Source organism: Canis aureus, chromosome X (assembly GCF_053574225.1).
Source record: "Canis aureus isolate CA01 chromosome X, VMU_Caureus_v.1.0, whole genome shotgun sequence".
Lineage (NCBI taxonomy): Eukaryota > Metazoa > Chordata > Mammalia > Carnivora > Canidae > Canis > Canis aureus.
Genome location: NC_135649.1, coordinates 1,081,666 through 1,107,428, shown reverse-complemented (window position 1 = coordinate 1,107,428; position 25,763 = coordinate 1,081,666). Strand labels below are relative to the sequence as shown.

The 25,763-nt window shown below is 49.1% G+C and overlaps 1 protein-coding gene across 1 annotated transcript in view; it reads right to left on the bottom strand.

The window, feature by feature from the left end:
- The window catches only part of GAB3 (GRB2 associated binding protein 3), an 82,189-nt gene that overhangs the window by 14,129 nt on the left and 42,297 nt on the right, over positions 1 to 25,763 (bottom strand). The window contains exons 3-8 of the mRNA XM_077888645.1: positions 24,208 to 24,439; positions 23,812 to 24,083; positions 11,193 to 11,248; positions 10,314 to 10,533; positions 6,941 to 7,022; positions 5,737 to 5,839 (exon numbers count right to left, since the gene is read on the bottom strand). Of these exons, the coding sequence (XP_077744771.1) occupies positions 5,737 to 5,839; positions 6,941 to 7,022; positions 10,314 to 10,533; positions 11,193 to 11,248; positions 23,812 to 24,083; positions 24,208 to 24,439 (965 nt within the window). The remainder of the gene's footprint in view (positions 1 to 5,736; positions 5,840 to 6,940; positions 7,023 to 10,313; positions 10,534 to 11,192; positions 11,249 to 23,811; positions 24,084 to 24,207; positions 24,440 to 25,763) is intronic.

Here is a 25,763-nt window from a genome sequence, read left to right as displayed (position 1 = left end):
CTCATAAATAGTTGTTGGGGGTACAAAATGGTGCAGCCATTATGGAAAAGGTTTTGGCAGTATCTTGTAAAGTTAAACATACAACTGACGACTCAGTTAAATGTGGCTGACAACCCAGCAATCTCACTTCCAGGTATTTACCCTAGAGGAGGACTTTTCAACAGTGGCATTATTGACTTTTGGGATCAGATAATTCTTGGTCGTGGGGAGCTGTCCTATGTACTGTAGGATGTGTAGCATCATCCTGGGGCTCTTTCTGCTCAAATGCCAGCACCACAATCCCCTGTGCCAGGTCGTGCCAAGCAAAAATGTCTCTAGACCTTGTCAAATGTCCCTTACGGGGCTAAATCATCCCCAGCAGAGAATCACTGCCCCAGACAAACGAAAACTTAGAGAATAAAAACTTATGCCCACACAAAATCTATAAAAGACCCTCAAGATCATGAACAAGACACGGCAGCCTACTTTTGCAACTTCTATTCAATGACGTATTGGAAGCTCTAGCTATATATAGCAGTTAGAAAAAATAACAGATAAGAAGGCAGCTAAATTGGGACGACTGGGTGGCTCAGCGGTTGAGCGTCTGCCTTTGGCTCAGAGCATGATCCCAGGGTCCTGGGATCGAGTCCCACATCCGGCTCCCTGCATGGACCCTGCTTCTCCCTCTGCCTGTGTCTCTGCCTCTCTGTGTGTTTCTCATGAATAAATAAATAAAATCTTTAAAATAAAAAAATAAAAAAAGAAGGCAGCCAAATTGGAAAAGAATTCTGTGCGTTGACAACATGGTCTTATATGTAGAAAATTCTAAAGACTTTATGCAAAAAATTAATAACAAACAAAAAATAAACACATTCAGCAAGGTTGCAGGATACAAAAATCACACCCAAAATTCAAGTTGCATTTCTTTACCCTAACTGAACCATCTGAGAAAAGGAAATCAAGAAAACGGTATCATTTACAATAGCATCAAAAAGATTGAAGTGTTTGGGAATAAATTTAACCAAAGGCTTGTAATGACAACTATAAAACATTGCCAAAAGAAAGCAAAGCAGATGTAAATAAATGAAAAGATGTTTCCATTTATGTTCATGGGTTGGAAGACTTCATATTGTTGAGATTACAGCATCACGCAAGGCAACCTACAGATTCAATGCATTCCTTGTGAAAATCCCAATGGCAAAAAAAAAAAAAAAATCCCAATGGCATTTTTGGCAGAAATAGAAAGATCCATCTGAAAACCCTTGGAATCTCAAAGAACCCTGGACAGCCAACTCAATCTTGAAAAAGATCAAAGTTGGAGGATTCACACTTTCTGATTTCAAAACTTACTGTAAAGCTACTGTAAATCAAAGCAGTGTGATACTGGAGCGAGGATAGACATAGAAGCCAACGGGCCCAGAAATAACTTTCACATAAACAGTCCATTGACTTTCAGTGAAGGTGCCAAGACCACTCAGTTGGGAAAAGGCAGTTTTTCCAACAAGTTATACTGGGAAAACTGGATATTCACATGCAAAAGAATGAAGTTGGATCCTAACCTTAGACCGCACATAAAAATGAACTCAGTAAGGATTAAAGACCTCAACACAAGAGCTAAAAGTATAAAACTCTTAGAAGAAAATATAAGAGAAAACTTCATGACATAGGATTTGGCAATGATTATATGACGTCAAAAGCAGAGTCAATAGAAGAAAAAAAAGAAATTCAACTTCATCAAAATGTAAACGTTCTGTACATCAAAAGGCACTACCAAGAGAGTGAAATGACGCCACAGTATGAATGAGCGCCAAAGCCGCTCTGCTGTGTGCAAGGAGGCAGACGCAAAAGGACAGGGGTCCTATGATGCCACTTCTGTGACGCACCGAGACCAGGCATATTCACAAAGCCTGAAAGTGCAGCAGAGGTCACCAGGGGCCTGGTGGAGAGGGACGAGGGAGTTCTTATTCGCCGGGTACAGTTTCTGTTTGGGATGATGGGAAAGTTCTGGAAAGAGATAGTGGTGATGGCTGCACATCACTGGGACATAGTTTAATGCCACTGAGTTGTACAGCTGAACACGGTTAAGATGGAACATATTATGTTCCGTATATGTCACTTTAGTAAAAGACATAAAAAAAAAATCTGCGGGGAGTGGGGGTGAATGGGTGACGGGCACTGAGGGGGACACTTGACAGGATGAGCACTGGGTGCTATTCTGTATGTTGGCAAATTGAACACCAATAAAAAATAAATTTATTATAAAAAAATAAAATTAAATAAATAAATAAATAATGAAAACTGTCAAAAATTAAAATAAATAAATAAATAAATAAAAACTGTCAAAAATTAAAATAAATAAATAAATAAAAACTGAAAAAAAAAATCTGGGCACCTGGGTGCCTCAGTGGGTGAAGCATCTGCCTTTGGCTCAGGTCACGACGACACAAGCACCAGGCTCCCCGCTTGGTGGGGAACCCGCTTCTCTCTCTCCTCCCTGCCTGCCACTCCCCCTGCTTCCGCGCTCTGCGTGTGTCAAATACAGAAAGAAAATCTTGAACAAATCTGTAAAAGCACATTGCTGGGCACGTGGCCGGCTCAGTCAGTAGAGCATGCGACTCCGGGTGTCAGGGTTCAAGCCCCGTGGTGGGCAGGGAGCTTCCCTAAGATGAAACAAATGAAAAGAATGTTCATAAAAATTCTATTCCTAAGTGCCAAAGAACTCAAAACGATCCAAATGTCCTTCAATGGTAAGTAGATCAACTGTGACACATCCACACGCTTGAAAGGTCCCCCCAACAGGACAGAAAGGGCTACTGACGCGACTTGGGTGAACCTCGGAGACATAATACTGGGGAAAGAAACCCGTCTCAGAAGGCGCATACTGTGTGATCCCACTGATGCGGCGTTCTCGAAAGGACAAAGCTAGACTGGTGAAGGAGACACCAGTGGCTGCTGGGGGCTAGGGCTGTGGGGCGTGTGACTACGAAGACGTAGCCCGGGGTGAGGTGGCGCTGTGCCCTGCTCGTGCTGGTGGTACGCGGACCTACATAATACGTCACCTTTCACAGAACTGCACAGCGACAGAAACTTCCACCGTAAGACCATCTAAAAACTACAAGTGTTATATATGTATAATGCCATAACCAGTCACTGTGAGATTTACGAGTCTACAATTCTCCTATAAAAGGCTTGCAGGGAACCCTGGGTGGCGCAGCGGTTTGGCGCCTGCCTTTGGCCCAGGGCGCGATCCTGGAGACCCGGGATCGGATCCCACGTTGGTCTCCCGGTGCATGGAGCCTGCTTCTCCCTCTGCCTGTGTCTCTGCCTCTCTCTCTGTCTCTCTCTCTGTGACTATCATAAATAAATAAAAATTAAAAAAAATAAAAAATAAAAGGCTTGCAAAACTATTGAGATTAAAGAATTTGAAAGTCCTGTAAAAAAAAAAAGAGATCACAGAAGTTAGGATTTTCATTCTTTTAACTTCTCTACAATTTCACAGGATTTTCAAATTCTTTAATTTCGGGCCACCTGGGGATCCCCGGGTGGCTCAGGGGTCTGGCGCCTGCCTTCAGCCCAGGGCGTGATCCTAGGGACCCGGGATCAAGTCCCACATGGGGTCCCTGCATGGGGCCTGCTTCCCCCTCTGCCTGTGTCTCTGCCTCTCTCTGTGTGTCTCTCATGAATAAATAAATAAAATCTTTAAAAATAATAATAAATGAATAAAAATTAAAAAAAAATTTCAGGCCACCTGGGTGGTTCAGTGGTTGTGCGTCTGCCTCTGGCTCAGGGCGTGACCCCGGGGTCCTGGGATCGAGTCCCACATCGGGCTCCCCCGCAAGGAGCCTGCTTCTCCATCCGCCTGTGTCTCTGCCTCCCTCTCTGTGTCTCTCATGAATAAATAAATAAAATCTTTTTTAAAATTCTTTAATTTCAATAGTTTCGCAAGCAAAATCAAACCCTAGAAGTCATGTGGGCTTGTTACAAGGAATGAGAGGACTAATGCAACTGGAAGCCGTCTGCAGTTATTCCAGGACTACAGTTGATGAGACGGGCCAGGCTTTAACACAGCTCCGTGGCGCTGCCCCCACAGCTCCCTGCCTTCAGCCGGTGTTCCGGGCCCTTGATCTCCCCAGTAACGCCACTAACTACAGCCACTAACGGATGATGATAAAGTGGGGCAAGGAGTCAACCCGTGACAGCGCGCTCGCAGCGCAACCCTGGTCTTTCTCATAACCTCCAATATCAGGGATGAACTGCTAGTGTCTGGAACGACTCTGCACTTGCCTCTATTTGGTTATAGATTCACTTCCTTTTTCTGTTCTCTGGAGACACAGCACAGCTGCTCAGTATCCTTTAGAAGAGTGTTTTCTTCTAGAAGTTTCCCAAGGGCCATTACTAAGTGTGAAAAACATTGGGAAGACCACAGCGGGTTTGTATGTGAGTCACTTTCCATCTGCATACAGTTAAGTGAACTTACGGTACAGTTTTTATCAGATCGAAAGGCAAAGTGAAGCACTGCCTTGCTGCTTCACGGGAGACGACCGTTTCTCGGCTTTCACCTGCCTACTGAGCTCCTGCGTACGAGGGCAGAACCGTCTTCACAAGCACATATCGTCACAGTGCCTCGAACGTCGTTCTTCTAAGATCTCTTTTCAAAATGTCACAGGTCTGGGGATCCCCGGGTGGCTCAGTGGTTTAACAGTTGCTTTTGGCCCCAGGGTGTGATCCTGGAGTCCCGGGATCGAGTCCCGCGTCGGGCTCCCTGCGTGGAGCCTGCTTCTCCCTCTGCCTGTGTCTCTGCCCTCCCCTCCATCATGAATAAATAAATAAAATCTTTTTTAAAAATGTCATAGGTCTTGGGGATCCCTGCGGGGCTCAGCGGTTTAGCCTCTGCCTTAGGCCCAGGGCGTGATCCTGGAGACCCCGGATCGAGTCCCGCGTCGGGCTCCCTGCATGGAGCCTGCTTCTCCCTCTGCCTGGGTCTCTGACTCTCTCTGTGTGTGTCTCTCATGAATTAATAAATAAAATCTTTTTTAAAAAGTCATAGGTCAAACAGAGGTTCTCTCCGGAGCCCACACTGCTCTGCTGCAGAACAGGCACGGCTCTGGCTAACGCACCTCCTCATTCCCACAGGTGCTAACATGCCCTCTGTCATCAAAAACCCATGCTGCCAATGGAACCCGAGGTAAAGAGAACAGAAGGAGGGACAGAGGGCAGGAGGGGGACATGACTGAATTAAAGGATAACGATGTCAGGTGTCTATGGGCTCAGATCCCCGGAAAGACCCTGTGACCCGAGGCTCCCCTGCCCGGGACACTGTGCTCCCTGCCCCCGGGACTCCAAGGGATCCCTCCGTCAGAAAGGTTCTCAAGCAGTCAGGGTGGCCGAAAGGAACAGGTGCGATGGAGTCTCCACGCCTGCACTCGGCACCCGCCAAGAGCTGCGAAGTCCCTGGGAGCAAGCAGGCCGTCGCAGGCCTGCAGGAAAGAACCGCCGACATTCGCACCTTGCCACCACACATGCCTCAACCCCACCCTGGGGACCCTTGCATACTCGCCTCAACATGGTGCGAGGCGCTGAAAACCGCAGGAAAGAAAACCTGCCTCGAACCGCTTGGTTCCCAGTAACCGGGTACTACGTTGCAGGGAGTGTTTTAGGATTGCAGGGGGCCCTCGGCCGTGCGCGCCTCCCCTAGAACGCAGCCCTAAGAACAGGCGTCGGGGTGAAGCACACGAAGAGTGTGAAGCAGAGGATTACCATTTGGATGTAGCTCTCTTCCTCTTCTCTGGAAACAGAATCGGCAAAAAATCTTGCAGAATTAATACCGTTTCTTTCTGGAGAGAGAAATCTGGTTCGATTGCTGAGAACAAAAATATAGATGAGGTCAAGGCAATGTCTTACAGCTGCTCTGAAAGGCAGCCAGGAACTGACAGGGTCCCCATGGGCTCCCAGCCCTCCCCTTCCAGATACAATTTCCTCCTGGCCGAAGCAGTTCCCGAAGCAGTAGAGACTGCCCGGCTTCCGTCCCATCCTAGGGCGAGCGGCTCCCAATTCTCAAGGGCTACTTTTTTCCAGACCCTCCATGTGACACAGCTCACGAGCTTTCTAGAAACAGACCCAGGCATCGTATCATTTAGAAAACCCACGCACACGCACACGCACACGCGCACACAAACTAAACGCTCCTGTGGGGCTCTCTCGTTTCCATCCACAGTAACCAGCAAAAGCAGCGAGGTGTGGCCATCCCGATAGGACGACAACCAGACTGCAAATCATCTTCCGCCCTACTCCGGAGTCAGAAGCACGGGCTGCATCGCTGCAGTCTGACTGCAGACAGAGCTGGAGGCCGAGCTCCGCTGTGCCGAGGGACTGTACGCCGTGGCTCGGACGGAGGCCCGGGGCGCCGTCGGGCCAGGCCCAAGGCCTGGGAATGCAGCTTCTAAACGATGAGACGGGAGGCACATTTTGGGGTTTGCCTGCCGGGGCCCGGCGCCCTGTGTCTGAGAGCTCCCCCCCGACCCCGTCCACAGAGGCGGGCTTCTGGAAGCCTGGTGGGTATTAGTGGCCCTTCCCTCTGGGCCGCAGGTGCTTCTGCTCAGGCTGGGCCCGTGGGATTCCCCGTCTGAGGAAATGTGAATCGGGGTCGCAAGAGAGCCCGTGCAGTTGGTGCTGGAGCCGCGGCACGTCGATGGGCTCAGGCCGTGGGGCGCGTGTGAGCAGATGCAGGTGTGAGAGCGGCCGTTCCGGGGCTCCCAGCAGCTGCCTCCCGACGCTGGTGGCCTGGGCCACTCGTGCCCTTGCTTCCTGGGTGATCCACACACGCCTCGGGCTCCCGATCACAGACCCCATCCCTCTGACGGAAGCCCCACGAACTGGGCCCTGGCGACACTGAACCAGGGCCTCGGCCACGACCGGGACAGCCCGGGGCGGCTGAGGTTCCCCCCCCAGATCCGAGACATACCACGGTACAGTGCAGGTCCTGGTTAGAGATGCGTGTTCCCGGATGGTGGACAGGTTCCTCAGGTCCAGGGGAGGTGGCCGTGCTAGGGGACAACACACAACACCCAGTGCGGTGAGTTCTCCGGGGGTAAAGGCCGGAGGCTGACGACTAAAGTCGCGACGGCCCGCGGACTCAGCACTGCACATCACACCCACGACCGAGCGGCGTGTCCCTGCCTGCCCTGCCCCGCTCACCGGTCACAGCAGCAGCTGGAGGGAAGGACGCTTCCGAGAACTCACCGAACCTCAGGCACACTTCTAGGCGCTGGCAGGCGCAGCGGGAGCCACTCGGAGCAGTCCCCGACCCCGGAACCCCAGCACCTACCTGACACCTGGCATGTCCCAAACGGACACTTCACCTTTCTCACTACAGGCAGATAGCGCAGCCTCTGGTCTGCCCTCCTCCAGTCCACTGTGTACCCGATAGTCTTTCTACCTAGAACATTCCTCCCCCCTCTGCCTGGTTAGTCGTCTTCGGATCTCAGCTCAATGTCTCCTGCACAGAAAACCTTCCTTGACGTGCAGACGAGACCAGGCCGCACGTCACAGGCTCCCGTGGGCTCCCGCCTTTACCCCTCGGAGCACCCCCCCCCAGTGTGTGATGACACAGTCATCGTGACGATCGGATTTGGGTCCAGACTGGGAGGACTCCCAGACTGCTCTGGGAGGACGGGGAGTTTTTGGCTCGTCCACTGCAGGAGCCTTGGCACATAGAGAAGCTGCTGGCATCTGACCCTTACTCTACCTCAGTGGCCCACCTTGCTGAGCTGGCCATGCATCTGTCCCTCTACCATGGCCCTGACCAGGTTCCTTTTGCATCTTCCATGAGCCCACACAGGGAGAGACTATAGAAGTCCCCTCCGTATCATCAGAGCCTGGGACAGTGACTCCAGCTGCTCAGTCAGCTTCCCCGGAGCCTCTGACCTGAGCAGGGGACCAAGCTGGAAGGAACAGGTGAGTCACACAGTCCCTGGGGAAAGGTCTCTCCCAGCGGCATGTCACCCCAGCATCGGCCTCACCGACCAGCCAACTCGTGGCTCCTCCACCAGCCCTCACCCCGCCAGGCCCCACGGTCCACCCCTGCAGCCACCCCGGTCAGATCCTGCCTGCCCGGCCCAGGTGTCCACCTTCACACCCTCCCGGGAATCCCCACCCCTACGCCCATCCACGCACTCATGCCTCTGATCGCCAGGCCGCACACAGCACACTGCCCGATGCGGTAGTCACTAGAGGCACGGGGCGATTTACATGTATATTTATTAACACGAAATAAAATTTAGAAACTCATCATAGTGGGACGTCTGGGCAGCTCAGTGGTTGAGCATCTGCCTTCGGCCCAGGGTGTGATCCTGGGGTCCTGGGATCGAGTCCCACATCGGGCTCCCTGCAGGGAGCCTGCTTCTTCCTCTGCCTGGGTCTCTACCTCTCTCTCGGGTCTCTGATGAATAAATAAAATCTTAAAAAAAAATCAATTGTGGCAATGAAGGATAGAGCATGGGGAATAAAGTCAAAGAGGCCCTGACACTTGGGGACACTTGGCAGGAGGAGCACTGGGTGTTATGCTGTATGTTGGCAAATTGAACTCCAATTAAAAACAATTCAAAAAAAAGGAATCCAGTTCTTCAGTTGTGGTAGCCACACTTCGAGTGTCCAATAGCCGCGCGTCTATCGTCACAGAGTTCTGGACAGTCAACTGAGCAGAACAAAGAGCTCCGTCAGAGTTACAAGGCCCCGTGAAAGTAGGCCTGACCACGGGGAGCGCTCATGGCCCCTGGGCCTCCCAACACAGGGTTCGTTGTCTTATTCGGTACTGGCTTGATCGTTCTTCTTCCAGCTACTTTTTCCCTACCTTCCTCCTGCTCCCACCGGACACCCTGCTTCCTCATCTCCACATCCCACCCAGTGCCTAGCACAGCACCAACACGCGGCAAACGTGCTGTCAGCGTGCGTGGACTCACACCGGAGGGGGCGAGGCCAGAATGACCGGGCTGGCCCGGGGCCTCGGGTGCCCGCCTAGGGCCTGGCCACCTGACGCGGCAGGTCTTCCAAAGGGCGAACAGAGCTGGGAACCAAGCAGCTGTCACAGTCACTGTAGCAAAGACTTGCTGCTAATCACACGGGCCTGCTGGGCAGGTGGCGGGGGCAAGAGTGAGCTTAGCAGGTCACTTCGACCCGCCTTCCTTTTTTTAAAAATATTTTTATGTATTTATTCATGAGAGACAGAGGGGGGACAGAGACACAGGCAGAGGGAGAAGCGGGCCCCATGCAGGGAGCCCCATGTGGGACTCGATCCCGGGTCTGCAGGATCACGCCCTGGGCCGAAGGCAGATGCCAAACTGCTGAGCCCCATAGGGATCCTGCTTGACCTGCTTTCTTTCCCCCTGTCCCTCCTCCGTCTCTGTGTGTGCTGTTCGCAGACTGGAGAGGCCGCCTGGGAACAAGGCAGAAGCTTCGAGGAGCTCTGTGCCCATGGGATGCAGACTACACACTGCTCCCAGACACCCCTGCTGATGGGCACGTGCAGGCCGGGGTGTGAGAAGTCGCACACGACCAGGTGTGACATTCAGGAACTCGTGTCACGAGTCATTCCTCACTACCTGCCAGTGAGGACATTCGAGTGTGTTTATTTTTTTACTTATTTTATGGTAGTCACAGAGAGAGAGAGAGAGAGAGAGAGAGAGAGAGAGGCAGAGACCCAGACAGAGGGAGAAGCAGGCTCCATGCGGGGAGCCCGACGTGGGACTCGATCCCGGGACTCCAGGGTCATGCCCTGGGCCAAAGGCAGGCGCTAAACCGCTGCGCCACCCAAGGATCCCTCGAGTGTAAAACCGAGAGATGCGGGATCCCTGGGTGGCGCAGCGGTTTGGCGCCTGCCTTTGGCCCAGGGCGCGATCCTGGAGACCCGGGATCGAATCCCACGTCAGGCTCCCGGTGCATGGAGCCTGCTTCTCCCTCTGCCTGTGTCTCTGCCTCTCTCTCTCCCTCTCTCTCTGTGTGTGTGACTATCATAAATAAATAAAAATTAAAAAAAAAAAAAAAAACGAGAGATGCCAGGCGGCTTTCATCCCCGTCACTTATTTCTGGGCCTTTGTTAGGGAAGCAGCCAGGGAGGGGCCCTCGGGACTGGCCGCAGGGCCCTAAGTGAGGTGCCCCGTGCCCCAGGTGCGGCCTTCCCCGCCCTGCTTGCCGCCCGGGCCTCCGAGGCGCCCCGCAGTGCTCCCCTCCCGCCCAGCCCCCCCGCGAGTGCTCCCCCCGCTCCGCACAGGCCGGACAGGCGACTTCCCACGCCGGCCCCGCGCCCCCCCCCCCCGCACGCCGGCCCGGTCGGGGCTTACGTCTCCTCTGGGGCTTGAGGTCCCTGTTCACCGGGGGGGGCTCCAGGTCGGCAGGCAGCTCGGGCAGGGGGCCGCACAGGCTTCCCGGGCTCATGGCCATGTAGTCGTCGCGGCTGCACGGCGCTCCGGCGACACGCGCGCCCGCCTGGGGGCCCATGGGCACGTAGCCGTCCCCGGGCCCGGCGCAGGCCGGGGGGCGCGCGGGGGACAGCCTGCGGGGCTGCGAGACAACGGCGACAGGGGGCGGGCTCAGCGGCGGGGGCGGCGGCCACCAAGTAGGCGGCAGGGACGCCGGACGCGGCACCCGTGCACCTGCCGCAAGCGCTCCAGGCATAGCGCGCCCCAAGTCCCACCCCGCCCCCCAGAACTGGCAGGGCCCTTCCAGAAGGGGAGCCCCATAGTTCCCAGGCAAGTGCAAGGCCTAGGGGGCCGGGGGGAGGCCGGGGAGGGCCCTCACGGGCTCACTGCTGAGTCCCCACACACTGCAAGGGGAACAGATGGTGCTCAGGCTATTTTTGGTGAAATTCAGGCTTAAAGGGACTCAAGTGCCAAACTTACCAAATTTATTTATTTTTGGAGATTTATTTATTTATTTATTTATTCATGAGACACAGAGAGAGAGAGAGACAGAGAGAGAGGCAGAGACCCAGGCAGAGAGACAAGCAGGCTCCATGCGGGGAGCCCAATGTGGGACTCGATCCCGGGTCTCCAGGATCACGCCCTGGGCCAAAGGCAGCGCTAAACTGCTGCGCCACCCAGGCTGCCTTTTTTTTTTGTTTGTTTAAGATTTATTTATTTATTTACTTACTTATTTATTTATTCGTGAGAGACACAGAGAGAGAGGCACACACACAGGCAGAGGGAGAAGCACAAACTTACCAGATTTAAACTAAGCCGCTTGTCTCGGTGTCTTAAGGATTGGCCTTCCACATCAGCTGTAAGAAACAAGCCAGGCTGGTGAGAAATGCAAGACAGTATGGGTCGAAACCGGGTTCCAAGCCCCTGTGTACCTCCGGGCCCTACGCTCAGCTCCGGAGAGGCGGAGAAGCTAACACGCCTTCTACACGCAAGGCTGGCTACTACGTCTAGTTGGGCAGTCAGAACACATTCCCCCACGGAGGGAAATCAGGCCAGATTTGGGAGTTTCTGTAGGACGGCTTCAGTTCTCTGTGAATTAGGAGGAGATAGAGCAAAGAGTTAACAAATGCCTGTTGCATCCATTGTATGAATTTTTGGGGCATAGAGATGGTAGAGACAGAGCTGGAGGTTGGGAGAGAGAAGGTGTAAGAGAGCCCTGGTGACGAGCGGTGGATGGGACGAGCAGACACGTGCTCATGAACTGGTGACCAGGACTTTCTATAGCAATAGTCAGCCACTCGGGCACAGGCAGGGAGAGAGAGGAAAGGTGGAATAATCCAGGACTAGATTCTTATCAGACGGCTGTGACAGTGTGACGTGGACATTTAGAATGATTGTTGAACTGAAAGAAGACACGTCCAGAAGGCAGAGTGTTGAGATACATGGGCCTACACTCCAATGAGATATGATTTTTGGGAATTAGCATCTTAGAGATGGCAGTGAAAACCATAAGACTAGATGAGTCTATCTAAGTTGCAAGCGTTACTGCGTATTTGCCCCAAAGATGCAAACGTAGTGATCTGAAGGGGCACCTGCACCCCAATGTTTATAGCAGCAGTGTCCACAGTAGCCAAACTGTGGGAAGAGCCCAGATGTCCATTGACAGATGAATGGATAAAGAAGAGGTGGTCTATGTATACAATGGATACTGCTCGGCCGTCAAAAAAAAAAAAAAAAAAAGAGAGAGAGAGAGAGATTTTGCCATTTGCAATGATGCGGAGGGAAGCAGAGGGCACTGTGCTGAGTGAAATAAGTCAATCAGAGAAAGACAATTATCACATGATCTCACTCATATGTGGAATTTAAGAAACAAAACAGAGGACCATAGGGGAAGAGAGGAAAAAATAAAACAGGACGAAATCAGAGAGGGAGACAAAGCCTAAGAGACTCTTCATCATAGGAAACAAACTGAAGGTCTCTGGAGGGGGGAGGGGACAGGGTCACTGGGGGATGGGCATGAAGGAGGGCACGGGATGTGATGTCACGAGCACTGGGTGTTATTAAGACTGACAAGTCACTGACCTCTACCTCTGAAACCAATAATACACTATATGTTAATTAATTGAATTTAAATTAAAAAATAAGAAAAAAAGAAATTATTGTCAGTTATTGCAAGTTCTCTATTGCTATCTACATATTTGCGTTTCTTTTTATCATTAAAATATTTAATACTAATGCTAGCTAATGTTTAAACTTGAATTTTACCTGTGATGCTAAAAATCAAATGAAAGCATATTTAAGTGGAAACATGCTTTCTTTCCCCACTTACATTTTTACTAGAAATAATGTTTAGGGGGCACCTGGAGGCTCAGTGGGTTAAGTGTCTGCCTTCGGCTCAGGTCATGATCCTGCGGTCCTGGGGTCGAGTCCCACCTCGGGCTCCCTGCTCGGTGGGGAACCTGCTTCTCCCTCTGCCTCTGCCACTCCGCCGCGCCCACCCGCCTCCTTGGTCTCTCTCACGCACTCATGCTCCCTCTAATAAATTAATAAATAAAACCTTTTAAAAAATGTTTAGGCTTCAAGACTATCGATGAGAGCACCGGGTGCAGTATGGAAGTGTTGAATCACTATATTACACCCCAGAAACATACAGAACACTGTATGCTAACTGGAATTAAAATGAAAACTTCGAAAATATTTGTAAAAACTTTTTAAAAATATGGGGATCCCTGGGTGGCTCAGCAGTTTAGCACCTGCCTTCAGCCCAGGGTGTGATACCGGAGTCCCAGGATCGAGTCCTGCATCGGGCTCCCTGCCTGGAGCCTGCTTCTCCCTCTGCCTGTGTCTCTGCCTCTCCCTCTCTGTGTCTCTCATGAATCAATAAATAAAATCTTTAAAAAAATTTTTTAAAAATATATACTTTTGTGAATTTTCTTTCTTTTTTAAAAAAAGATTTTATTTATTGATTCATAGAGACAGCGAGACGCTTAACTCCCTCCAGGCACCCCAGGAGTCAACATCTTGAAGTGAGAGAATAATTCCCAGATCAGAAAGATGTGATGGAGGCTGTGCATTAAATACAGAGCTTCCTCAAATTCCTTTATCGGTTGTGTCTTGATAAAGTCACCCTAAAGTGAAAATATTCTAAATCGGAAATGTGCTTACTCCACCTAACCTACCAGACATACCTTAGCCTAGCCTGCCCTACACGTGCTCAGTACACTAACACTCCCCTCCAGCTGGGCAAAGTCAGCTAAGACATAAGCCTATTTTGTAATAAAGTGTTGGCTACCCCGTGTAAAATGTATCGCATACCATCCTGAAAGCGAAAACCAGAGTGGTTGTTAAGTGTATTGGCTGTTTGGCCTCCTGATCGCGGGGCTGACCAGGAGCTGCCGCTCACTGCTACCGCCCAGCATCACAAGAGCGGACTGGACCACGTATCATCAGCCTGGGAAAAGATCCAGATTCAAAATTCTAAGTACAGTTTCTACCGAATGCAGATTGCTTTGCATTATCATAAAGGAAAAACATCCTAAATTGGGGGCACCTGCGTGGCTCAGCCGGTTGAGTGTCTGACTCTTGGTTTCAGCTCAGGTCTTGATCTCAGGGTCCTGGGATCGAGCCCCGCATTGGCCCCCGCCACACACTCAGTAGGGAGTCTGCTTGTCACTCTCTCCCTCTGCCCCAGCTCTTGCTCGTGCACACACGTGCACTTTCTCTTCCTCTCTAATAAATTAATGAATCTTTAAAAAATTCCTAAATCAAACTATCATAAGTCGGGGGCCATCTGTATACACATATATGTACATATATGCATATCTCCATTTCTTTATATATTCCTCTCTAACACAAACGGTAGCATATTATACTCCCTGATCTGCGACTTCATTTTTTCATTTAATATCTTGGAGATCAGGGCAGAGAAACACAATAAAGAGTTTCTTCATTCTTTTATTCACTGGCCTTTTTATTTTATTTTTTTTAATTCTTTTTTATTCACTGGCCTTATGTTTCATTATAATGATGATCATTATAAATGATGGGCCAGGGATCCCTGGGTGGCGCAGCGGTTTGGCGCCTGCCTTTGGCCCAGGGCGCGATCCTGGAGACCCAGGATCGAATCTCACATCAGGCTCCCGGTGCATGGAGCCTGCTTCTCCCTCTGCCTATGTCTCTGCCTCTCTCTCTCTCTCTGTGACTATCATAAATAAATAAAAATTTAAAAAAAAATAAATAAATAAATAAATAAATGATGGGCCATCATTTGAATATTCTAATATTAAATATCAATTTTATTCATTATAAATGGTGGACCATCATTTGAATATTCTAATATTAGATATCAATTTTATTCCCAACATTTTGCTTTAACACAAAGAAAAGGGGTACCTGAGTGACTCAGTCAGTTTAGCATCTGACTCCTAATTTCAACTCAGGTCATGATCTCAGGGTCCTGAGATTGAGCCCCGCATTGGGTTCCATACTCAGTGGGAAGCCTGCTTCTCTCTCTCTCCCCCTGCTTGTGTTCTCTCTCTCTCTCTCTCTCTCTCTGTCTCAAATAAATAAATAAATAAATAAATAAATAAATCGATCTTTTTAAAAATTTTTTTAAATAAATAAATCTTTAAAAACAAAGGACAGAAATGGTTGAAAAAACAGACATAATGAAATAAGAATTGAATGATGTACTCAGGAAAGAAAGCGAAGAGAAAGATAAAACCAGCCTCAGAAATGAAGCCTAAATTACAAGATTTCCAGGGAAAGAGAGATTCAACAGAAAATTTAATAAGTGCCATTGAAGAAATGCCAGAAAACAACTAAAAGAATAAAAAAGAAAGAAAGAGAATCACAGAAAAAATGGTTGACATAGAAGACACGCAAAGATGCAGTATACATATTTATTATTAGATTCCTCAAAGAAGGAAAACCAAACCATGGTATAGTACTAATATTTAAGAATATAATCCAAGCAAAAGTCCATAAACAAAGTACACCTGACACCACATACTGAAAGGGCCTGCCAAGTACCTGGATTACCTGGAGAGTCAACTCTATCCAAGATGCTAAATTCTATTACAACGGCTATATTGGTAAAATGACAGAATGAAAATAAATAAATACTTGGAAATAGTTCAAAGCTAGAGAAAGAACAACAGAGAAAACCAAAAGACATCACAAAATAAATATAAAATCAGAAAATCGTAGAGTGTAGAGCAAGAGTAGACTTAATTTTAAAGAAACAAAATCTTGGGCAGCCCAGGTGGCTCAGTGGCTTAGCGCCACCTTCAGTCTCGGGTGTGGTCCTGGAGATCTGGGATCAAGTCCCACGTCAGGCTCCCTGCATGGAATGGAGCCTGTTTCTCCCTGTGTCTGTGCCTCTGTGTGTGTGTGTGTGTGTGTCTCTCAAAAAAATAATAAATAAAAATTTTTAAAAAATAAAGAAAGAAAGAAACAAAATCTTAAAAAAGAAAAAAAAATCTTTGGGGCACCTCACTGGCTCAGTCGGTGGAGCATGTGACTCTTGATCTCCGGGTTTTGAGTTCAAGCCCTACATTAGGCACAGAGATCACTTAAAAATAGTCCTAAAAAATCAAAATCTTTGCTTCCTGGGAGAAAAAAAATACAAAAGGCAATCGATTAGCCAATCTAATCGATAAAGTGAGAGGGGAATAGCACAAATATAGAAAATAAGAACTGAAAAAAACAAAAAACAAAATAAGAACTGAAAAGGAGGGGATCCCTGGGTGGCGCAGCGGTTTAGCGCCTGCCTTTGGCCCAGGGCGCGATCCTGGAGACCCGGGATCGAATCCCACGTCGGGCTCCCGGTGCTTGGAGCCTGCTTCTCCCTCTGCCTATGTCTCTGCCTCTCTTTCTCTCTGTGTGACTATCATAAATAAATAAAAAAATAATAATAATAATAAAAAAAAAAAAAAGAACTGAAAAGGAGGAAATTATCATTGAGGTACTTGAAAGAAATACAAGACAATTCTGCACCAATTTCTACACAAATTTTAAAATCTAAATGAAATGCATAATTTCCTAGGAAAATAAAGCAGACCAAAAGTGACCCAAATAAGAATAGAAATCTTGTCCGTGTAAATTACCCCAGAATAAAACAGAAAAAATTCACCATGGAGCTACCTCCCCAAAGCATCACAACCACATGATTTCCACGGGGAATTTTACCAAACTTCCAAAGAACGGTGCTACACAAATTGTTCCGAAGCATAGGAAAATAAAAACGTATTTCTAATTCTTTTTATGAAGTAAGTATAACTTTGGTAGCTCAACCTAATAAAAATAAAGCAAATTAGAAAATTACAGGTTAGGTGGCCCAGCGGTTTAGTGCCGCCTTCAGCTCAGGGCGTGATCCTGGAGACCCGGGATCGAGTCCCACATCGGGCTCCCTGCATGAGGCCTGCTTCTCCCTCTGCCTGGGTCTCTGCCTCTCTCTCTCCATGTGTCTCTCATGATTAGATAAATAAAATCTTTTAAAAAAATAAAAATAAAATTTTAAAATAGTTTTCAACAAAAAATTGAAATAGATGCAAAGAAGGGGAAGAATAATGATCCACACACAGGAAAAAAAAAAAACAGTTAATAAAAACTGTCTCTGAGAAGTTCTAGATCTTGGAATGAGCAGAAAAGACTTCAAAACTACTATTATTAATATGTCCAAAGAACCAAAAGAAAACCATGTTAAAAAAATAAGATAAAAAAAAATAAGATAGGGACACCTGGTGGCTCAAGTGGTTGAGTGTCTGACTGCCTTCAGCTCAGAGCATGACCCCGGGGTCCTGGGATCGAGTCCCACATTGGGCTCCCCGCAGGGAGCCTGCTTCTCCCTCTGCCTGTGTCTTTGCCTCTCTGTGTCTCTCATGAATAAATACATAAAATATTTTTTAAAAAATGAGTTATACAGAAGATTTGGGACAAATAGAGACTTCAAAAATTAAAAAAATTATTAGAATTCAGTACTAAGAGGTGAAAAGTGTAAACGAGAATTCAAGGGGCACCTGGGTGGTTTAGCCGGTTCATCATCTGCCTTGGGCTCAGGTCATGATCTCAGGGTCATGGGATCAAGTCCCACATTGGGCTCTCTGCTCAGCAGGGAGCCTGCTTGTCCCTCTGCCTGCATCTGTCCCTCTGTCTGTCAAATAAATACAAGTTTTTTAAAATACTTTATTTATTTATTCGAGAGAGAGAGAGAGAAAGAGAGAGGCAGAGGCACAGGCAGAGGGAGAAGCAGGATCCATGCAGGGAGCCCGATGCAGGACTCGATTCCAGGACCCCAGGATCGCGCTCTGGGCCAAAGGCCAGAGCTAAACCGCTGAGCCACCCAGGGGTCCCCTAAATACAAGTTTTTAAAAAAGAGAGAATTCAAGAAACACACAAGACAGAGTGTGAAATATATAATACATATAACTGAGGCCCCAGAGGAAAAATAGGAACAGAGGAGAGGCAATATTTGAAGATATAGCAACTGTGAATCAATAAACCTCAAAAAGAATTAAAATCATCTCAGAATGAAGTTGTGAGACACCATGAGCAATGATAAACTAGAAAAAAGCTTAATGTAGGGACGCCTGGGTAGCTCAGTGGTTGAGCGTCTGCCTTCAGCTCAGGGTGTGATTCTGGAGTTCCAGGATCGAGTCCCACATCGGGTTCCCCGCATGGAGCCTGCTTCTCCCTCTGCCTGGATCTGCCTCTCTCTCTGTGTGTCTCTCATGAATAAATAAATAGAATCTTAAAAAAAAGAAATGGAATGTATAACTTCCAAATCAGTAGAAGTGAAAACTGAAAAGAGGTGAGAAACAAAACTGAAAAGAGGTAGCAAACTGAATTCAGAAGAAAGGAAGGAATGAGATTACATGTAAGAAATTTCGTACTTACAGGAGAAACAGAAACCACAAAATAAAATGGTACAAATGAATCTAATTAATGTAGAGGAGTTAACCTTTCCAGTTAAAAGAGAAAGGCTAGCAGAATAGATGAACAAATTTTCAATAGCAATACAAAATCACTATTTTTTTTATAAGAAACATATCCTAGGGATCCCTGGGTGGCGCAGCGGTTTGGCGCCTGCCTTTGGCCCAGGGCGCGATCCTGGAGACCCGGGATCGAGTCCCACGTCGGGCTCCCGGTGCATGGAGCCTGCTTCTCCCTCGGCCTGTGTCTCTGCCTCTCTCTCTCTCTCTCTGTGACTATCATAAATAAATAAAAATTGAAAAAAAATATTAAAAAAAAAAAAGAAACATATCCTAAAATGTAGTCATGGAAAAGATGGAAGCCAAACAATGAGACGGTATGGACCATGCCAATACTAACCCACGGGATGCCGGTTGGTATGGGTTAGCAGCATTTAGTACTTCATACAGGCCTGGGTGTATTGATACCATATAAAATGGAGTTTAAGACAAAAACATTCCTAGAGTCATGACAGATTGGGAAGCTTCAATTCAGTACAAATATATAAAATCATAAGAGGTTTGTAACTAATAACATAACTTTAAATCATACACACAAAAATTGGGCAGAATTAGAAGGGAGAAAGACTCTTCGATCACAGGGGTAGACTTGAACATAGCTCTCTCGGTGACTGGTGCAAGGAGGACACAGAAAATCAGTGCAGCCAGAGGGGGGACGAGTGACACGGCCACTGAAGCCCTTGACCTGAGCGACCTGGCGTACACTGCCTCGCTGAGCAGTCTCAGGGCACAGGCATCCTTGCCAGGGATGTCTGCAACATTCCCAGAAATACCCGTGTGTTGAGCCGCCGAAGAACTCTCCAATTTCTAAGGACTGAACTAGAGGATGTTCTCTAACCAAAACATATTCAACGAGAAGAAGAACCAGAAAATTCTCAGGTTTGGAAATTAAGAAATACAGGGTTGTTGGGGTTTTATAAGATTTTATTTATTTATTTATTTATTTGTTTATTTATTTATTGGAATGAGAAAGAGAGAGAGATTGTGAGTGAGCACAAGCAGGGCTGTAGAGGCAAAGGGAGAAGCAGGCTCCCCACAGAGCAGGGAGCCGGATGCGGGACTCGATCCCAGGACCCCAGGATCACGACCTGAGCCCAAGGCAGACACTCAGCCATCAAGCCACCCAGGTGCCCCAGAAATGCAGTTTCAAGTAATGCACGGGGCAAAGAAGGGACCACAGTGAAAACTAGAAAATATTTTGAACTGAATGAAAATGAAAATAAGACATCTCAAAATGTGTGGGGTGCGGCTGAGACAGCGTTCACAGAAAATTTGTAGCCTTAAACACGTACGTTAGTTAAAAAAGAAAGGAGTAAATTCAACAGGCCACCCATCCATCGAAAGAAATAAATTTAAAATATGCAAATTACCTCCAAGGAAGTACAGCAAGGGAAACTTTTTCTGGAAAGAACCAGATAGTATTTTTTTTTACAACCCCTTAAAAGTGTAAAAATCTGGGCAGCCCGGATGGCTCAGCGGTTTAGCACCGCCTTTGGCCCAGGGTGTGATCCTGGAGACCCGGGATCGAGTCCCGCGTCAGACTCCCTACATGGAGCCTGCTTCTCCCTCTGCCTGTGTCCCTGGCGCGCTCTCTCTCTCTCTCTCTCTCTCTGTGTCTCATGAATAAATAAATAATTTTTTTTAAGTGTAAAAACCATTCTTAGTTGGTGGGCTGTAAAAAAAACAGGCTGTCGGTCAGATTTGGCCCAGAGGCCACAGTTTGCTGACCCAAGAAGGAAGGAAATAATAAAGATATGAGCAAAAATTAATGCAACAGAAAACAAATATACAATGGAGAAAAAAAAAAAACAACAAAGCTAAACCTTGTACTCTGGTTAAAAAAAAAAAAAAAGCAAACCAAGGAGGCCTGGCTGCTAAGTAGGTAGAGCATGTAAGTCTTCATCTCAGGGTCCTGAGTGCAAAGCCCACGTTGGGCGTAGCGCTTACTTAAAACAAAACAACTAGTAAAACTGATAAACTGCCAGCAAGATTAATAAAGAAAAACAGACGAAGTTCACATTTTCAGTATCAGGAATGAAAAGAAACTATTCTCATAGATCCTACAGATAGCAAGAGGCTATTATAATCAATTTTATGACAATAAATTCGAAAAATCAGGAGAAATAAAGAAATTGCTTGAAAAACATAAGAAATCTGAATAGTCTACCAAAGACTAAAGAAAGAAATTGATTCCGTAATTGAAACATCTTTCCACAAAGCAAACCCCATGCCCCAATGGCTTTTCTAGTAAATTCTACTAAATCAACTAAATGTTTCCAAATAATAATTTTCTAGTAAATTCTACTAAAATCAACTAAATTTTTCCAAATAATCAAAAAGAGGGCAACTTCAGCATAATCTTTTTTTTTTTTTTAAACCAAAACCTGGGCAGCCCGGGTGGCTCAGTGGTTTAGCGCCGCCTTCAGCCCAGGGCCTGATCCTGGGGTCCCGGGATCGAGTCCCACCTCGGGCTCCCTGCATGGAGCCTGCTTCTCCCTCTGCCTGTGTCTCTGCCTCTCTCTCTCTTTCTCTTTCTGTGTGTCTCTCAAGAATAAATAAATTAAATCTTTAAAAAAACAAAACAAAAAACCTGACAGTTATCATGAGAAAAGAAAATCACAGGACAATCTCCCTCAGAAACACATATCAAAAAACAAGTTCAAAACAAAGTATGAGCAAAACAAATCTAATAGTTTATTTAAAGGATACTCTTTATGACGAAGTTGAGTTTATTTCAGGAATGCAGGGTTGGTTTGGTCTTCAAAAAAAGTCAATCAATGAACTTCCTCACATTAAGAGGATAAAAGAGAAAAATCACAGGTCATAAAATGTTTCAACAAATTCAGTGTCTAGTATGATTTTTTAAAAATAACACTCAGTAGGGCACCTGGGTGGCTCAGTGGTTGAGCGTCTGCCTTTGGTTCAGGGTGTGATCCCAGGGTCCTGGAATCGGGTCTCCTGTCAGGCTCCCTGCAGGGAGCCTGCTTTTCCCTCTGCCTAGGTCTCTGCCTCTCTGTCTCTCTCATGGATAAATAAAATCTTTTAAAAAAATAACACTCAGCAAAGTAGGGTTATCAGAGAATGTCTTTACTAAGTTGTATGAATCGTATCAACAAAAATCTGCACGTCACACTGTAATGGTGAAATGCTAGGAGCTTTGCATCTGAGACCAGGAATAAGACAAGGATCCCTGTTATGACCACTCCTATGCCACAATGTCCTGGACTTCGTAGCCCAAGCAGTGACGGGAGAAAAAGTGAAGGAGAGATACGTGTAATAAAAAATGAAATGCAACTATTATAAGCATTTGCTTGTGATATGATTGTATACAAAGAAAATGCAACTTAATATATAGTTTAGGAAAGTTTGATACGAAGTCAAAACACAAAAACTAGGGCAGCCCGGGTGGCTCAGCAGTTTAGCACCGCCTTCAGCCCAAGGCCTGATCCTGGAGCCCCGGGATCGAGTCCCGCATCGGGCTCCCTGCATGGAGCCTGCTTCTCCCTCTGCCTGGGTCTCTCTGTGTGGGTCATGAATAAATAAATAAAATCTTAAAAAAAACACAAAAACTAAACTAATTTTTATACAATAGCAAAAAAGTCACTAAAATACCAGTGCCAAGAACATTGTAAAATAAGAACTCAGTGGGAACATAATAAGAGAGATGCAAGACTTCGCTAAAAACCACAAATCAAAGAACAGGTGAGAAGACTTCAAGACCGAAGGGCCAGTAATTCCGGGTGGGTGGCACTGGTGTGGACTGGACCACAGGGCCCGGCGGGAGCGGAAGCAGAGCCGAGATGCACACTGTCCCATACATAGCATTTGGTTATGGCCAAGGGGGCTCCGGAGAGCATTGGGAATCCGGGGGCCTTTGCAGTCCAGGGTGCTGGGTCACTGGAAGGAGATCCCTGTGGACCCTAATGAACCGTGACCCCACTCCGCTGTCACAACCGTCGATTCCAGGCCGCCCTCAATGGGGAGGAGAACAACCAATCTGACATATTCCCTCTGCTTTATTGGCTCCATTTTGCTTCTGCCCATCACCGTCGTTTGGGGTCTTTGTTTCATGGCCAAAACCTCTATCTTAATGACTTTAATTCTGATGAGACTGTTGCCTTCGTGTAAAAGAACACAATGTAATTGTTTTTGGCCTGTCTTGAAATTTTAAATCTCAATTTTTGGTTCAAGTTGAGACCCTACAAAAAAGATTTTATCTTTTTACTAATCTCTACACCCAATGTGGGGTTGAAGTCACAGCCCTGAGATCAAGAGTCGCACGCTCTACCAACTGAGCCAGCCAGGTGCCCCTTCCATTTGAGACTGTAAAAAAAAAAAAATTATTTATTTATTTGAGAGAGAGAGAGAAGGCGTGAGAGCACGAGCAAGGGGAAGGGGGAGAGGGAGAAGCAGCGGGGAGCCCGATGCAGCGGCTGCATGCAGGACCCTGAGGTCATGAGCTGTGCTGAAGGTAGATGCTTTAGTGACTGAGCCACCCAGGTGTCCGAGTTCGAGACTCTTTTTTTTTTAAAGATGTTTTTTATTCATTTATTCATGAGAGACAGAAAGAGTGAGAGAGGCAGAGACTCAGACAGAGGGAGAAGCAGGCTCCATGCAGGGAGCCCAATGTGGGACTTGATCCTGGGACTCCAGCGTCACATCCTGGGCCAAAGGCAGGTGCTAAAGCACTGAGCTACCCAGGGATCCCCCCAATTCAAGACTGTTGAGTCACTTTCTTATTTTACCATTTTACTGGTCTAGTCACTTCACTTCCCCAAATCTGCTCGTGTATTTTTTCACTTTGCCCTTTTTGCTCACTGTTCACACAGTGGCACCTGAAGACCCTTTGTGTTCAGCATATAGTCATGTGATCGAGGTCAGCAGAAAGAAGTCACGTGTAAAGGTCACACCACTGGGGACGTGGGGGGAGTCTTTGCCAGGGCCACTGGCAGAGTGAGAAACTCACACAATTTGAAAGGAGTCAGCGATCCTCAAACCTACAGAATCCCTTTAGGATCCCACGTTATAGGCAGCAGTGTGGGGGTGATCACATCCATTATGTTTGCCTGGACAGGGTGCTGGTGGGGGGTGGGGGGGGAGAGAGAGAGAGCGAGCGCGGGAGAGGCAGCGGGGCAGCGTCATCAGAATTAGCAGCTGTACAGGAAAAGGCAGAGAGGGCCCCGGCAGGGCGTGCCCCCCGAAGCGGCCCAGAGGTCTGGGCCAGCGTGACCTTGATGGGGACACCACTGGGCGGGGTCACTAACAGTGGCGAGGACGTGCGGGGCGGGGGGATGGCCGGCAACTGAGAGAGCTGCGGGCCACGCGACAGCCGAGCCTGGCACCGGGCTGAACGGAGGTGGCGATGCCAGCGTGTGTCCCCGGCGGGGTCCCGGGACTGCGGAGGTGGCGGCGGCGGGGACCCGCCTTACCTCTCCGGGTCCTCACGTTGTCCAGGCCGGACAGGGAGACTCTTCTGGACGCCGCCGCGCCCTCGGGCTGCGCGTCCTGGCGCCGCTCGGACAGGTGGCTCGGCTTCGGGGGGCGCGGGGGCGGCGTGCGGGGCGCGGGGTCCGGCTCCCTGGGCGCGCGGGCCGAGCCGTCGGGGCGCGGGGAGGAGCGCGGGGGGGGCGCGCAGGCCACGAACACGTCGTCGCACGACGTGGGCTCCGGGGGGCGCTCCGCGTGGGGCCAGCTGTCGCACCTGGAGGGCAGGCTGCGGGGAAGAGCACGGGACCGGCTGGGCGGCGGCCGCGTCACGGCGTGGGGCCCGGTGGCAGGGAGGGCCGCGCGGCGCGCCCGCTGCCCACCCACGCGCGCTAGCGTACCTGGCGTGGCGCGGCCGTCCGCTCTCGCAGTGGGACAGGACCAGGTAATCGGGAAGGGACAGAAAGTCGGCCTCGCTCCGGCTGTCGTCGGCCGCTCCGCGGAGCTCGCCCCTCGGCAAGGAGGCGCCCAGCGCGCGGGCGGCGGGGGGGGGCGCGGGGGGCGGCGCGGGGGGGGGCCCGGCCGGCGGCTGCAGGGAGGCGGGCGGCCCAGGCCAGCGCTCCGCGGGGGCTGCTGGAGAAACCATTTCCCGGGTTGGCGGCGCGGAACGGCCATCGCGCGTCCCCGAGGCCAGAGAAGATGCGAATCACAGCTGGTGTTTGTGCGGCGGAGGAGGCCGTTTCCCCAGCCCATAAACAATGTCTGGGGAGCGAGGCCAATGTTCCAGGGGCGAAGTGTTGAATCAATTAAGAGTGAAAAAAGCCAAGCATTCTTGGCCTACAGACCCGCACTGACGGCGTCTCCGCACAGCTTCCCCATGGCCGTGGGCCGCAGCCCGCAGCCCGCATTACTGTTTATTCACTCAACAAATAGACACACACACACACACACACACCTATTTCTATGCACACGCATGTGCATGCTGCCGCGTTTTGCACGCATGTATGGCTGCATATGGAGATTCCTACGTCTGTTCACGTCCATGCAGGACGCCGCCTATGCACCTACCCTGCACGCCCGACTGATCTCACCCTGCAAGACACACTGTGCCCTCACTGGAGTCTACAGACAAGAGGAGACAGACAAGTAAAACATAAATAAAGAACACTGTTAACGATGTGAAAGGAAAAGGGAAGAAACATATAGGGTGTGATGGCTGCTAAAGGCGGGATTTCTCAAGGAGCAGGATGTTCTCAAACTGCCAATGGAAACCCTGCTTGTATTTCCCCTTTGAACCCCCTGGCGCAAGTTCAGGATTCCTGAGTCAGAGGGGCCCAGAGCCGCCTGAGTTCAAGGCCAGGCTCTCCACCTAGCTGCTGCGACCTCAGGCACGCTCCCTACCTGCTGCAAGGCTCCTTCTGTGTAAAGTGCGGATGCTACTAGTGCATACGCCACAGAACCAGCCCGGGATCACCCGAGCTCCCGGCCACACTATGCGCGACGCGTTCACGGGCTGTGCTTGCTGGATACAGGACCAAACGCTTTCTGTGAAAAGCCACAAGAAAGGCCTTCGGGTGTGCTTCTCAGATGAAGAGGACTCTGCTCTTACATCCTCCTAAAAACGAAGGTGGGGGGCTACGGGGACCGATAAAGCTCAGAGGGGGCACTTTCCGCCTTCCCCTGACTTCCTGCCAGGCCTGTCCACTCTCTGCCTGGTGCCTGAGTCATTCCTGTTCCTCCCCGGATACCAGGAAACAGGTTACATATCGGTCTTCGTTTCAGGACACTCCCGCAGGAGGAGACGCACAACACGGCACACGGATACGCCCGTGGGGTGGGCTGAAGGGAGGGACTAGGGGGGTGAAGAGGGAGCGGCAGGCCTGGAAGAGCCGGTCAGGGCCGCTCCGCTTGCTTGCGCCGCGTTGGACTCCGGCCACGGAGGATGCACTGCAGCCTT